The 15,242-nt window shown below is 37.3% G+C and overlaps 3 protein-coding genes across 4 annotated transcripts; 2 read left to right on the top strand and 1 right to left on the bottom strand.

Moving 5' to 3' along the window:
- The first annotated feature begins 1,756 nt into the window (after positions 1-1,756).
- On the top strand, positions 1,757-6,271 carry LOC105763075 (uncharacterized). The gene is given in 13 exon segments (XM_052625740.1): positions 1,757-2,060; positions 2,188-2,263; positions 2,593-2,689; positions 3,064-3,166; positions 3,268-3,401; positions 3,784-3,955; positions 4,219-4,379; positions 4,663-4,872; positions 5,020-5,137; positions 5,140-5,238; positions 5,241-5,365; positions 5,555-5,681; positions 5,871-6,271. Coding segments are annotated over 13 exon segments (1,815 nt in total). The 5' UTR covers positions 1,757-1,819; the 3' UTR covers positions 6,023-6,271.
- A 379-nt stretch (positions 6,272-6,650) lies between these two features.
- LOC105763078 (urease accessory protein D) lies at positions 6,651-8,807 on the top strand. Of its 2 annotated transcripts, none has more exons than XM_012581150.2 (8): positions 6,651-6,800; positions 6,888-6,953; positions 7,043-7,117; positions 7,218-7,262; positions 7,442-7,675; positions 7,836-7,918; positions 7,999-8,167; positions 8,573-8,807. In XM_012581150.2, the coding sequence occupies exons 1-8, from the start codon at positions 6,696-6,698 to the stop codon at positions 8,684-8,686; spliced, it is 891 nt and encodes a 296-aa protein (XP_012436604.1). In that variant the 5' UTR covers positions 6,651-6,695; the 3' UTR covers positions 8,687-8,807. The 2 variants fall into 2 exon arrangements, with proteins under 2 accessions (XP_012436604.1, XP_012436606.1); XM_012581152.2 differs by having other exon boundaries at positions 6,665-6,800; positions 6,888-6,963.
- A 141-nt stretch (positions 8,808-8,948) lies between these two features.
- LOC105763077 (UDP-N-acetylglucosamine diphosphorylase 2) lies at positions 8,949-15,096 on the bottom strand. The gene is made up of 15 exons (XM_012581149.2): positions 14,530-15,096; positions 14,195-14,249; positions 13,940-14,091; positions 13,273-13,312; positions 12,657-12,749; positions 12,472-12,575; positions 12,317-12,391; positions 11,800-11,839; positions 11,603-11,685; positions 11,445-11,522; positions 10,875-11,018; positions 10,278-10,345; positions 9,680-9,794; positions 9,379-9,535; positions 8,949-9,289 (listed from the first exon to the last, which is right to left on the bottom strand). Exons 1-15 carry the CDS (start codon positions 14,737-14,739, stop codon positions 9,192-9,194), a joined length of 1,512 nt encoding a protein of 503 aa, XP_012436603.1. The 5' UTR covers positions 14,740-15,096; the 3' UTR covers positions 8,949-9,191.
- Positions 15,097-15,242: the final 146 nt, after the last annotated feature.

Genomic DNA, 15,242 nt, shown 5'->3' with positions numbered 1-15,242 from the left:
TTCGGGCCAAATTAAAAACAATGGACTTGATTAAAACGCGTCGCAAAAAGGAGGGACTAGTAGTGCAAATATCCCATTTAAGGTTGATATGCGCGGACCCCACCCCAAAAGCCAAACGGCGCATGCTTTGTCCATCTTTTAGGTTTTAAAGGAAAAAAAGAATATTAAACAAAAGAACAATTATTTGTTCTTTTGGGTTTCCCTTTCCAGAGGAGAAACCAAACCCTTTTAAGGTTTCCTCAACCCTCATACACCGCCGCTCAGCCTCACGCCAAGGCTCCGATTGCGACGGAGATGGCACCGACTCGACGAATCCGGCGAGAGAGGTAAGTCCTTCCTCCCTTCTTTATATTTTAAATTAAAAATAAATAAAAAATAAAAAAGAATGGAAAAATAAATAAAATAAACACGATTCACCTTCGAAAAAACCCTTTGTAATCTCAGTATTTTCTCTCTATTTTCGTATTTTTTAACACTCCAAAATCCCCCACTTTTACACTAAAAATATTGGCCTTTTATAGCCGAAAATGGAAAAGAAAAATACATCCAAATAAATCTATTTGGTTGTTTGTTGGCCCGAGTTTTGCTCTTCTCTTTCGCTTGTTGCAGGTACGTGCTTGAGGAGCGGCATTTGCGGAGGTGTGGCGTGCGTAGAGGAGCGCGAAGAGGCAGCAGTTGCGACGCCAGATTGCTAGTGGCCGCTTAGGGTTTTCTGAGATTTTTTGTTTGGGTTAATGTTTGGGCCATTTTAGGTTTAGTTGGGCCTGATGTATATTTATTTGGGCCAGGCATATTTGGGCTTATACAATGTCAATAAAAAAAAGGTCATCATTAGTGATCTAATAAAGGCGTGACCAAAATATTAAATCTCAATAACATTAGTAACTAAAAAAAAACTTGAGTGGCTAAGAAAAGAACACGCTAGTGTCACGGGCCGCAGTTCAAAGCCCGTGACCATCGCACCAAATGCATCCAATGGTGGTCTATTGTTTAGATGGGGATCATTTAGCCCACGAGAACTGGTCCAATTCAAAGAACTGTTGGAGAAACATGTTAGATTGAAGCCTGGTTGACCCGATAATAAAGATATGACAACTTAGGCTAATTTGGTAACTAATCTTAGAAGATTGATGGAATCATATCTTGTAAAGATTAGATTAGATTTGATATGACATATCTTGTAAATCCATAAAATAAAGGGATATGATTAATCTCGTCTGTCGATGTAAATGTATCTTGACCGTCGGTTTTAGGGAGCTAAACTATAAATAGAGAGCCTCCCCTCATTTGTACTCATTCCATTCATTGTTTCATTATTCTTTGTGAATAAGAGAATATTGAGAGCATTTACTCAAACACTTTGTGTGCGCTCTTTCTGCTGTTCTTTGTAGCTTCTTTTGGCATAAATCGCTTCCGCTCTTCAACTTGGTGCCTTGAAGGAGTTCTTAAGGAATCATCACTTGAGTAAAGGCTGACTTAAGCGAGTTTGGACGAACGGATCGCCTAAGGCTGCACGGATCTCAAGATGAAAGATTTAGCCCGTGACACTAGTTGTTGAGTGATTATTTTTATAATTTATTTATTTTTACTAAAATAAAAAAAATTAAATTTGAGTGAATAAAACAAAAATACATTAATAAATATATAAATAAATTAAACCGAAAGTGTTTTCGGTAATATATTTTACCTAACCGTGCAAGTGGTAAAGTAACAAGTTGTGAAATACGGGCGAGATATCATACAGAGAGTTAAAAATATTAGCAGTTTCTCAGGCACTATCAGTATCAAGTCCTAAGCAGAGAGACAAAGGAACAAAGATATGTTGGGGACAGCTGCGTCTTCTGCCGCCACCATACCTACAACTGCCCAGACCGCCAACAGCATACGCCGCGCCTTTCAAACTACTACTTTCGACTCTCTCTCTTCTTCTCGTCACCCTATTCTCTGCGCTCGCTTTCATTTCCTCTCGCTACGCTTCTTCTCGAATGTTTCCACCAAGGCCATGTCTCACTCTCAAACCCTCCATGCTTCTAATTACCACCCTCAATCCTCTGCTCCTGGTATTCTTCTTTCCTCCCTGTTTTCTCCCTACTCTCACATTTTGTTGACCATTTTCACCCCTTTCTCTTTTTTCCTGGAAAAACAAACCAAAAAGATTCCTTTGATGGCTTTTCTGTTCTCTGTCAGGCAATAAGCAAGCACTAATATCTTTGTCAGACAAGAAGGAACTGACCTTGCTTGGCAATGGCCTTCAAGAATTGGGGTAAATAAATGACACCCTTTTTTCTTTGGATATTTTCATAATTCTTTTTCCGTCTTTTACTCTGGACCTTTGTTGTTTATTCTTTGTTTTTCTTTAGAAACAAAAAAAAAAAAAAATAACTTTTATCATCGAGTATTGAAGAGTAAGGAAATGAGGAATAATAAGTGAACAAACTGACATAAATATGGCATCATATATGTATTCAATCCTGTGAAATTTTTTCCTTTGGAGTTGGTAGGGTCTATGTTATCAGTATCTGTGTAAAATGTAATGTAAGGAAGCAGTTTTGAAGCCTATTTGGTTTGAACTTGCTTCTTTGGTAACTATAGGTACACAATTGTTTCAACTGGAGGAACTGCATCTGCCTTGGAAAATGCTGGTGTCTCCGTGACCAAAGTGGAGCAGCTTACTTGTTTCCCCGAAATGGTAACCTTCTTATTCTGTTCTGTCCTATCCTGCTTAAATCTTTTCTTTTTAATTAATATACCGTGGCCTTTTTAAGGCATTTAGGACTGTTTAAGGGGATAAAACCAATCAGCTAGAGTGATAATGACATCCCTACTGATAATTTATGAAGCTTTTTTGCAACTTGAGCTTGACCACGTATAATTTTTAATAGGAAAATGAGATGCATAAGACTTGACATTGAAGTCAATGCCTACTTATTATCTTCTCTATCAATGATTGGTCACCATGCTTTAGTAAGCATATGATGCTAACACTATTATGTCTTCTCTTAAATGTTAATTTCAGCTTTAAAGTTCTTTGAGTTTGGAGATTGACTGAAGTGTCTTTTATAGCTTGATGGTCGTGTGAAAACAGTACATCCCAACATACATGGTGGTATTCTTGCTAGAAGAGATCAAAAGCATCATATGGAAGCTCTGAATGAGCATGGTATTGGTGAGTTCTTACTTCTTTATGCCGTAGGGCCTTTTTTTCCAAGTATTTTATCAGACTTTCCATTTCTTTTTTGTCTTTTAGCTAAAATTGTTTCTATTCAGGTACATTTGATGTGGTGGTTGTGAACTTGTACCCCTTTTATGATAAAGTTACTTCTACGGGAGGAATTGCCTTTGATGATGGCATCGAGAATATTGACATTGGTGGCCCTGCAATGGTTAGAGCTGCTGCAAAGGTACTTGTTAATGAGTTAAGTGGTGAAATCCTGTTTGACTGGTGTATTAATTGGCATAGGTTGTGTATTATCTGGAATCATCTTTGTGTAGCTTCATGTTCCAATAGATAGTCTTATGTGTGAGCATGTTTACAAAAAAAAGCCAAATAGGTAATTGAACCACATTGGTAATGAAGGGCATTTCAACTTGTTGATTTTGCGGGCTACAAAATTAGGTTTGGTTATAGTCTTAGAGTCAGTATTAACTTCCTGCTCATCTGATCCATAAGTGCAGTGCTAGAGGTGGAGGAATTAATCATTCCTTAACATAAACATCAAGTTGAATGGGCCATTCTTTGTTTTAATCATTTTCTATTGTAAAATGACACATTTGTTTAAACAGAATCACAAGGATGTCTTGGTTGTTGTTGACTCACAAGACTATCCTGCACTCCTTGAATTCCTTAAAGGCAGTCAGGATGATCAACAGTTCCGGAGAAAGCTTGCTTGGAAAGCTTTTGAGCATGTTGCTTCTTATGATTCTGCAGTTTCAGAGTGGCTCTGGAAACAGACTGGGGAGGTATGCTCTTATGTGTTAGCTAAATCTGATCATTGTAGTTGAAATGGTCTCTAGTCATTTGATGATGTTTGGAAGAAAAGAAAGATACCTCCCATCCCATAAGCTGAGGCCTTGCCTAACAAACTATACTATTACATAAAAGGAAAATTCTTTTCTTTTCTTCTTTTAACAAATCAATGCAACTAACTCTTTAAATATGATTATCAAGTGCTACCTATAATTGTTACAAATTTAGATTGACAAAATTCTTCTATCTATTGGAAGATAAATTCCCTCCCAAGTTGACAGTGCCATTATCCCTCAAAAGTTCACTTCGTTATGGTGAAAATCCTCATCAGAAGGCTGCATTTTATGTTGACAAGAGTCTGTCTGAGGTCAATGCTGGTGGTATTGCTACTGCTATTCAACACCATGGAAAGGTGATTAATTTAGTTCATCGTTATGGGATATGAGGCTTTGTCAGTCCCTTCATCCTTCTTTTCCAATTAATTTCTATCATGCAAATGGAGATAGAATTTTTACTGTTACCAATTTCGAAGAGTGTCTAGTTTTGTTGCTGTTCCTTTTTACTATGGTAGTTGAGGAGATAAAATCCTTAACAAATTGGAAAACTATTGGAAAACTATGATTCTATTTCTTGTCTAATTTAGTTTTCAGCCATGTTATTCCATGGCATATCCTTAGTTATATATCTTGGTGCAGGAAATGTCATATAATAACTATTTAGATGCCGATGCTGCTTGGAATTGTGTCTCTGAGTTTAGGAACCCTACATGTGTTATTGTAAAGCACACAAATCCATGTGGCGTAGCTTCTGGTGATGACATCCTTGAGGCTTACAGGCTTGCTGTGAAAGCCGATCCAGTGAGTGCATTTGGAGGAATTGTAGCCTTCAACATAGAAGTAGATGATGTAAGTTAATTAGCTTCTTGCTATCCTTATATGCAACTGTGTTGGCTTTGTATCGCACATTGAATATCATCTTATCTGTATGTGACCTTCAACATCAGAATAAGAGTATCCTTTTAGAGGTTTGGGTTGCTCACTTTTGGCTTTTAGGCTCTTGCTAAGGAAATCCGAGAGTTCAGAAGCCCAACGGATGGTGAAACTCGGATGTTTTATGAGATTGTTGTGGCTCCCAAGTATACAGAGAAGGGACTTGAGATCCTCTGTGGAAAATCAAAACATTGAGGATCCTTGAAGCAAAGAAGAATGAGAAAGGGAAGCTCTCCTTACGACAGGTTGGTGGTGGGTGGTTAGCCCAGGATTCAGATGACTTGACCCCCAAGATATCCAGTTCAATGTGGTATCTGAGAAGAAGCCACAAGATAATGAGCTTCGTGATGCAGAATTTGCATGGCTGTGTGTCAAGCATGTCAAAAGCAATGCTATTGTAATAGCAAAGGTTTGAACTTTCATTTTGTTAGGAAATTCAGTACTGATTAAAATGGTCCTTAGTAATCTTGTTGGCCTGGAGATCCTTATGATAAATATGTACACTTCGTCTTCCAAAAAAAATGTTTGGATAAAACAGCCATGAAAAGAAAAGCTTAGTATGATGAGATTTGATGACCCTTTGACATTTACTCATCAGGACAACCGTATGTTGGGTATGGGAAGCGGGCAGCCAAACCGTCTGGAGAGCTTGAGAATAGCTTTGAGGAAAGCAGGAGATGAGGTCAAGGGAGCTGCTTTGGCTAGTGATGCATTCTTTCCATTTGGTAGTTACTACCTTGAAAAGTTTTGTGCTCCTTATTGTTTTTAAGATCCAATTTCATAGGCACACAGACATGCAAATAAATACTGAAAACGTCTCAAGTAATGGACCTGTATGCAGGCATTCAATGTAGTAATGATTCTTTTGTCCATATGACCTGTTAGCTAACAAAGATGTGTTTTTCTATTAATAGCTTGGAAAGATGCAGTGGAAGAAGCTTGTGAAAGTGGTATTGGAGTGATTGCAGAGCCTGGTGGGAGCATTAGAGATGGGGATGCTGTGGACTGTTGTAACAAGTATGGAGTTTCATTGCTTTTCACAAAAGTGAGACACTTTAGGCATTGATGCAATTTCATTTTTGCCCCCATGGGTTCAACTTGTGCTCTAAGAGGAAGAGTAGTTGCGGGAGGATGCAAGCAAATGCTGCCGCAATGTCGTGCAATTTGTATGGTTGTAATCTTCACAAATAAGAAACGTTTGTGTTTGTATTTAAATTTTAGAAGATGAACCCTGCAGTTTTGCAGTGTACATTTATTGCTCTTCTGAGCTTGCCAAAATAATAGAAATAAGAGATCTAATATAGATTGTCCTCAATGGATCCCCGGCGTGAGAAAAAACCAACACGGCCAACTGCATATTCTTGGTCCTACTTCCGTTCATCAAATCAAATGATTCTTTCAGTCGAAGAGAAATCACTATAGGAGTGCTTTAATTCGGTTTTCCACAACGCAATTTCCAAATTGAACTAGCACCCACTTGTCAAGAGTGATAATATTAGTCAAAACCATCTGAAGATGAGTACCTTATATAGACGTAGAATCTAAAGCAAAGATCTTTTGTACCGAGCACTTGACAGAGCTTTTTTGAGTTTGGGCTTTTAACTTTAAAGCCCTCCATAGAACTTGGGTTAACAGCCGGCTGCTTAAAAACACAAAGCAGCCTGCCCTCTAAAAAGCCCAATGAGTATTTGTAATAGAGTGTTCCTTTGTTACGGGGTTGGGAAATATGGGAGTAGAAAATGGAAATGGAGAAGGGAAAGGTTGTAGTGGAGAAGGTGAGAGGAAAGTCATCAGTGATAAGAAGCTTCTCAAAGTATCCACTTAAATTCATTACCCCAAGAAAGGTTTTCTCTCTTCTTACATTACAACTGACAACTAACAAGTCTTTTTGTTTATTCCTCTTCAACTGAAATGATTGATTGATTCCCCAGGTGGGTTCTTCCATTACCGATGCTGTCTGGATTTACAGCCTCACCTATGGCGGTGGCATTGTCTCCGTATTCTCTCGTAACTCAGACATCAGTCTTTCTATCATTTCTTTGTGTTTTCGGGGGGTTGTGAATTTGTGTATCGTTGTCTTTGTCAGGGGGATTCTATTTCAGTTGAATTTACAATTGGAGATGGCTGCACTGCTGTTCTTACTACCCAATCCTCTACAAAGGTCTGATCTTTATCTGATGAGATCACATATTGTTGCACTACAAATTGGGTTTTTACCGCATTGGTTTCTTAACATGGTTCCACTTGTGTTGTGGTATTAGGTCTACAAATCTTTGGGATCCAAGTGTTCTGAACAAGTCTTGGAGGTAACTATCCTTCCTTAGTTATGACCCACATGCTAATGCAGACTGATGCATAACCACTAATTTACGCTAACATCTTATCTTGGGTGAGACCTTTTATAAAAAAAAGGTTCTACATTTTGACTGTGCTTAGATGAATGGTTGCGGTGGAAATGGCTAAGTTTTGCTTTGCTATGCTGTAGGCAAGAATTGGTAGTGGTGCTCTATTCGTAGTCATTCCGGATCCAGTAACATGTTTTTCCACTGCAAGATATTCTCAGAAACAGGTCTTCAGAGTGGTGTCCGACTCAAGTTTGGTCATTGTAGATTGGTTTACAAGCGGTCGTCATGAGAGTGGGGAGAAATGGGATTTTGAACTTTACCGGAGCAGCAACTGCATATTTGCCGAAGGCAATCAACCTGTCTTTCTTGACACCGTAATACTCTCATTATTACCCCTAGTTGTAATGCTAATCTGTTTATGATCATGATGCATTAAAGAAATGGTGGCCTCTGATGTTCTTGTAATGTGTTAATCTCTCCTTTTTTCTTTTATTTGCTTCCTCCTTTTCGCATTGTTCTTTTATGAAATCATAGGTCTTGCTAGAACAATCTAGCCCGGTGGATATAGCAGAACGCATGCACGAGTACCAAGTCATCGCAATGGTCTTAATCTATGGGTAAATACTTAAGTTTTCCATTATTTTACTATTGTACATGTATTGAATTCATTTATGCTGAATAAGGAACTTATTTGTAGCCCAAAGTTGAAGCATGTTCAAGACCAAGTTCAAGAAAATGTGAAGAGGTTAATGTCTCAGCAATTACAGATTCCTTCCACTAGGTTGGGGTGCTGTGCTAAAACAAATTCAGATAATTGTTTGGTCAGGCCAGCTTTTATTGCTTCCTGCAGTGCCTTTGGTCCTAAGGTATTTTCATCAGATGTAACTGATACAAAATCAGCTCTGTTATTGTATTGAATTCATGTTTGCTTGGTTTATAATCTCTGATCTTCATTTCCCTCATCTTTCTTTCTATCTATCAAATATTAATACTGGTCATCTTTCCCCGGTCACTGGTCTGTTCTGACTGCATCTTCATATTCAAGCGGTTGAAAAAAGATTTCTTCAATCTCGTCTTAGTATATGTTAGATTGTTTAACCTGTAGCTTCAAACGATCGTAATTGTGCATAAACAAATTTGATGGTAGGAATAGTGTTGCGATATAAGCAGATAAAGATCGGTTTGGTTTTGATGTTGATGTTGGTGTTGGTGTAGTTCCATGAGATGTTTATCACTCAAAATGTTAAATCTTGTGAATAAATGTTTTGCAGGGAATGGGTGTTGTTGTTCGGGTAGCTTCTACAACAACTGAGGCAGTCTATAGGTTCCTGCACCATCAATTGGCTGGGATGGAGCCCCTTCTCGGTGTATCACCCTATTCTTGAATACCCACTGTCATTTTCTTTTTTGTTATTTGAATTCAATAGCTTAGCTTGTGGTCTTTAGTTCCGGATTTGATCTTTGAGAATTCCCACCCTTGAAAAGAAGTTATAATTGGTTCTTTCATTCACTTTTTTTTATCTTTCTAAGTTGCTGAAATTAGTTAATAATTGCTCATACAAGCAGCATCATGCTCATGGAAAATGTCATTTTCTTAATAACTAATTCAAGCTTAAATAATATAAGTACGGCAATCCCACTCACGAATGAATTAATGCACCATAAACCTCAAATTCCATATGACTCGACAATGATATATGAATACAACAATATAACAGTCACAAGCGTGAACATTATTGCAAAAATCTTTAAATCCTACATTTTGCATTTTTCACCCACTCTCCATCCACTCCATCGAATTACATCCATGCCGTACAATGGATCTTACATCATCAACCCAAACACACTGCACAAATCAAAAAGAATGTGTCGCTACGTTACAAAGTTGAACTAAAATGCAATTTCACAGGGTGCATGAAATGTTCTTCCACGGCATATGGACTCCAAGTTTTCTCCAGTGTACGAACAAAGCGGTGATACCTCCACACCTGGGTTCATATAAGACGTCAAAGCGTATGATACACCAGGATCCCAAAAACAACAAACAATATTAACGCTATTCGATCATGAAAATTACCAGTTGCATATAATGGCACTGAATGTGTTAAGAAGCCACCAGCAGCTACTACCCAACGTGTGTGTAGCCGCAGAACAAGCAACCTTGCACTGTCTGGAGTGTCATAATTTGAACCGTTAGCATTTTTCACTGGTGCAAACTCTTCCTCTCGTAATACCTGCATATTTTATAACACAAGGAATTACATGAGAGAATTAATCCCTTGTTACATGTCCAATATACAGAGAAAAAAAGAGAATCAGAAGGGGGAGGAACAAATAGTAATCAGTTGGAGCAAAAAATAGAAGGGAGAAGTGATCACCTCAAACAAAGCAGTTGAAGGAGCATATGGAAATGCATCAAAGACGAACTGCTCTAGTTTCAAACCCATTGTATACCCATGGATAGAAGGAACCTTTTTCTCCGCCAGATGGTAACTGCAGCCAAGATATGTATAAATAATATTAACATCCTTTAAAACTGTTTAGTGGGAAGTTATGAACAAGCGATGGCCCATCCAATTTATAGAGGTACGAAGAAATATAAGATTTATTTCAGATACTATACTCTTGAAGGAAGAAAGATAGCTCAGTTAAATTGTACTACTTTATGCATCCATTTCTCAAGGATGTCGAGGAAAATCTCTGGGATCAAAAGAATTGTCAGCTTGAAAAGAAACTGCGGAAGAAACAGACAACCCTCATTGGTCATGTTTGTTTCCAGTTCAAAGTGTGTGCATGTGCATGCACCTGAGAGAGGGGGAGGGGGAGAATGCATCAATCATGCAATACATGGATTTTGCATCTGAGAAATAGATTATGATAACGTCGGTAACAGCACTAATTGACATAACATTGATCAAGTACAAGGCATAACAGATCAAAAGATGCATCTCAAAGGGAAGGAATAGCATCACTAACATGCCGTCTTTCTCAAGGCCATCTGCCACTTGGCTTAGGAAATCCAAAGTAAACATGTGTAAGCACACCTGAAAAGCATAAAGCATTGGCATAAGATATATAAGTGCATGTATTTATCTTCACTGGTTACTGCAAACATATTCTAGGTACTAAAGTGTCACACTTATTTGATAACATGACAAATCCAAAATAATAAAATGCCATAAAAAAAAACATAATTGATTTTAGAATTTGAATATTCTCGAGCATTTACCAGGTTAGCAATCATTGTCAATTTTCTATAAAATCTACATCTAAACTGTAAACAAAATCATTCAAGTCTATGACCCAGGATATGCACAGCCAAGTTACATGAATTTACAAAAAGCAAACAGTTTCCATAACCTTCAAAATTCTTTGTTTCTTGAAATAGTTTCAACAATGTTACGCACTTCGTACCAACTTCAACTCTCACCTAAGCCTACAACCTAACATTGATACATTTTCACATATAAAAGCCTCCAAGAAGCCTGAAGATGCAGCATATTGAGTCCAGAAAGCACTATATTTTGTAAGAAGCAAGCAATATTTAATCAGAATAGATGAAAAAAACCATACATTACTCCAGCAAAAACGAAGGCGTCCAGTTTGCTGGTTAACTGCAGAAGCCAGTGATGAATCTAATTCACTGTATTCAACCACAGTAAGTGGCCCGCCTTTACCACGCCTTACAAAAACACCAACCTTTTCCTGGGGATAGGCCTGTAACCAAATTATAGAAGAGATTAAGATATTATAAAAAACTTGAAAAGCTTAAAGTCTATAATATTATCAAGGTCCACAAGTTGACACAAAAAAATATCAAGCATTAACATGCCATCATGTAATAGGCATTCTTCAAGTACAAATAAACGAGGTGCAGTAAAATTCAAGGAAGAATTAGCTTGTTAGCACCTTGCATGACATGAGGAGTGACTGAAATATAGCAGCAGGGTAAATGTAACACATGCTACAAAAGAATAAACAAATGGAAGACATACCATTCCAAAATATGTTAAAAAAAAAAAAAAAAACAAAGCAGAGAGATAAATGGGATTTTCAACATCAACAGCATGCTCATGATTAACTAGCAAGAAAGCATATTCAACCAGAAATCAGATATACTTGAAAACTGAGAACACTAACTACCTTTTTCACAACTTTAGCAGCAGCAGCTACACCTTTATCAATGAAATATCCCAAGAAAGTTGGATCAGCTACACGAACCTGCAGTCAAGACTCACTGGCTCTCTAAAAAAGGAACATCATGGAAATTTTAACCAAAAAATAAAGACAAAAAGACTCACCAATGCATTATCAACACCATAGCAATCCACGTATTTAATCCCTCTTGCAGCCATATCCTCTAACAATCTTGAAGATTTCAGAGCTGAAAAAGAAATTTGGAATCCAATTAAATATTCATACAATGGAAGAAATCAGGTAACTTCACGGGTTAGTTGAACAGCAAACACAACCTATTTCCGCTCTAGTTCTAAAATACCTGTATATACTCCTCCATTCCCATCTGGAGACTTTGCTACCTGGCTTAAAAAAAGTAACTCATATAACCACCAAAGTTGAAAAAGTTTTCTACTTGGAGCAAGAAGCAAATTGTGAAATAAAATAATATCAAACCAGCCAAAAGAAAAACCATTAAGTATTAATATTAAAGGGATACTTCTAGGAGAATAGTGTAGCCGGAATACTGCTGTTAAATCACACATGACACAACAGAATAGAAACTCTTTTCCTCCTAAAACTTACAGACAGGTAATTTTACTTGGCCTTTCAACAATCAGCATTCATTTGCAAGATTCTCAACCCAAAATTGAAGTTGTGATGTTATGATAGTATTCATTAACATCTGATGCAAATCACTATATTGCAAGTAGAACTATTTAAGGACAAATATAACTATATGTACAGAGGAGCTTGTTAATTACAACTTGAACATTATTTTATTCAACCAAAAGAAAATGTCACTCTAAATTCAAGCTCATTCAGAAAAGAAACCACACCTTGAATGGAGTCTCCATGACATATCTACCATCCTTTGAAATGCAAGGTTGGGTGCCTTGCTGGAAAAAGGTAACCTGAAATACAACCAGACTGAAGTCAGCAAAATTAACTAAAGATAGACCATAACGAAATCAGAGAATCTGAACCATCTTACTTGATCAGCTTCAAGACCAAAGTATTTATGACTCTCAAAGAATTTACGTGTTGCATCATCAGTAAATGGGCTAGTCATTACATACCAGTGTATAGTCACTGAGCCTGCAACCCACAAATATCAAATTAACAGGATAGCATACAAGCAAAACGGAATCATGCAGAGAAGATGGAGAATATGTTTACCCTCATTTTTAGCTTGTGCGGCTAATCTTTGAACACACAAAATCCGCTCAGCTTGCAGTTGAAAAAGTGACTTCCCAGAAGGAAGTCCAATGTCTAAAATCAAAATACAAAAAAAAAAAAAAAAATATATATATGTAAAAATAAAATTTAAGCAATAACCATGAAACAACTAAAGCTATTCGAATAATCATTAATTATCTAACAGATTCATAGCTTCTTGAACTAAAAAGAAAATTTGTTTATTTCTTCCTCAATTGCTTTGTAATTATGAAAAATACTTCCTTCAAAATATTTCTGATTATTCCATACATTGCCAGGACATTATAGTGTTAACCATTAGACTTAAATCTTTTCAAGAACCCTATCATCCTCTATTTTATATAACTTTGTGGAATGTCTCAGAATTAAACAACGATTTCAGATCCAGAGGGTTTGGCCACATAGAAAAGTGAGATAGGAAAGCATTAAACACGGTTAACTGCTTAAGTTCCATACAGGACATTCCCTGAACATGTCCTGATCAACACCAAAAATTAGTGAAAAGCATCATCAAAAGAAACTTGAAGGCAGCATAAGATTTTCAAAACCATGTCAGCAATGAGTAAAAATTACTCACTGAAACATCCCTTGGGATCTGAACTTCCAAGCCGAGTCCCCTGCAGCACATTTCAATCACAAGGAGATAAAACACAAGATCAAAAACAAGGGAAATAATACAGGGTTACTTGACAGGGTATCTTATTTATTTATTTGGATAATTTGGGTAATTTATAAAGCAGATTTAGATCCCTTTTTCAGCAATGAAAGAGTATAGAATTTAGTAAAGCATCTTTTTAACTAAACAATTATTATTTGCAGGAAAATATTGAAGCATCCACTTTCTAAGTTAACCTAACTTTATCACTAATTATCATTACTAGACATCCAATAAAGCAACATCAAACCAACCTTTAGTAAACAGCAATTATCCACTTTAAGAGTTTATGGGCCCAGCTTTTTACATTAATAAATGTGCATATTGGTTATCAGAAAAAAAGAATGTCTAATAAGTAACGAGGGAACCATTCAAAAGTAACATCATTCCAAAATTATGGAAAGAGATAACTCCTCGGCCAAGAACTGGTGATAACAGCATCATTAAATCTTTCTAGGTGAGGCATAAAATATATTAGATCAAGAAGAAGCAAAATGAAGACTCACATCATTAACTATTGTATGTAATAAATCTCTGAATCTAGATTATAAAAAGATTAATAAAAAAAAAAGGAGATAGATGATGATACCTGGCCACCGGATAGAAGCAAAACAGCCAATTTGCCTTCCGATATAGCCTTCAATCCCATCTTCCACCACCTTTCCCTTTCCTCCATCGTTCTCTCCTCTACAGAGGACACGCAACTCTCGGGAACTGGCTCTATTGCTGCCACCGGCAGTCCTAAAAGCCCCACCAAGAAACAGAATCATATTAAAAATATAACCCAAACAGAGTGTACTAAAAACGAGAGCAATCGAAGAATTTATATCACATATAGACGCACCTTGAGATCGAAGAGAGCAGCGAATGATCCGATCTATTCTCGAAAGATCCAAACTCTGAAGTATGGAAACCGAAGTTGAATTATTAATTAAGAACTAAAATTGACTCACGAAGCTGAATTTGCTTGGAATTGAAGAACTATAACCAAAAGTTACAGGATTTAGAAGCGAAATTGAATGCTTGGAGTGGAAGAAAGGCATAATAGTTAAAACTTGAAAGGAAGGAACAAAAGTAGTATCTTTTCAAGAGACCAAAAATGAAAAAAAAGGATGTTTTAGAATGTTTGAAAGCAAATATCGAATTGTGATGATGATAAAAGATCTAGAAAGAAATGACCTGGATATCCTTGACGAGGTGGAGGCGTTCATCAGGAGAAAGCTCGTCCCAAAGGGCGAAAACGTGTTCCTGGCCGTAGTCCTTGAGCCTCTCGACTAATGATTGCGGCGGTGAAGACGTCGGTGGAGGGAGAGGTGATCCATCAGCACCGCCAACAGCAGCAGCAGCAGCATTGCTGTCTGCGCCAACCACCATCGTTGGTTCCCTCATTCTTAATTTGTCTCTTTGGGAACCAGACAAAGGTTAATTGTTTTTGTTATGGTAGATTAGATCTCTGGTTTTTTGGTATTTGGCTGGGTTGGGTTGGGTTTGAAGTATGGCTCAAGCGACTAAGGAATTTGGTTTATGTAAATGGGTATACAGAGAGGGGCAAAGGAACAGTGGAAATGAAGACAAGAATATCTCTGACTGGGTAACCAACTTCTACAGGGTGGACACCTGTGAAACGCTAATGCCTTCAATGCCTCTTTTTCCAATCCCACTTACCGTAACTCGGTGAACCGCGAATTTACTCTTTTTCCTTTTTTCTTCAACTTGAACCGTGAAATTACACACTCGTCAAATAACCATAACATCACTTAATTCAAGCACATGTTTATGTTTTGATGTTTATATACTCGTTACACATAGTCCGAGTAGGGGACCATTCCACCAAATATTACACCTTACCAAAATACTACTTTGTTAGCCTGTACACTTCACTTGATAAAATC

Source organism: Gossypium raimondii, chromosome 12 (assembly GCF_025698545.1).
Source record: "Gossypium raimondii isolate GPD5lz chromosome 12, ASM2569854v1, whole genome shotgun sequence".
In the NCBI taxonomy this organism is placed as follows: domain Eukaryota; kingdom Viridiplantae; phylum Streptophyta; class Magnoliopsida; order Malvales; family Malvaceae; genus Gossypium; species Gossypium raimondii.
Note: the sequence above shows the minus strand (reverse complement) of the source record. Positions and strands in the feature narration are given on the sequence as shown.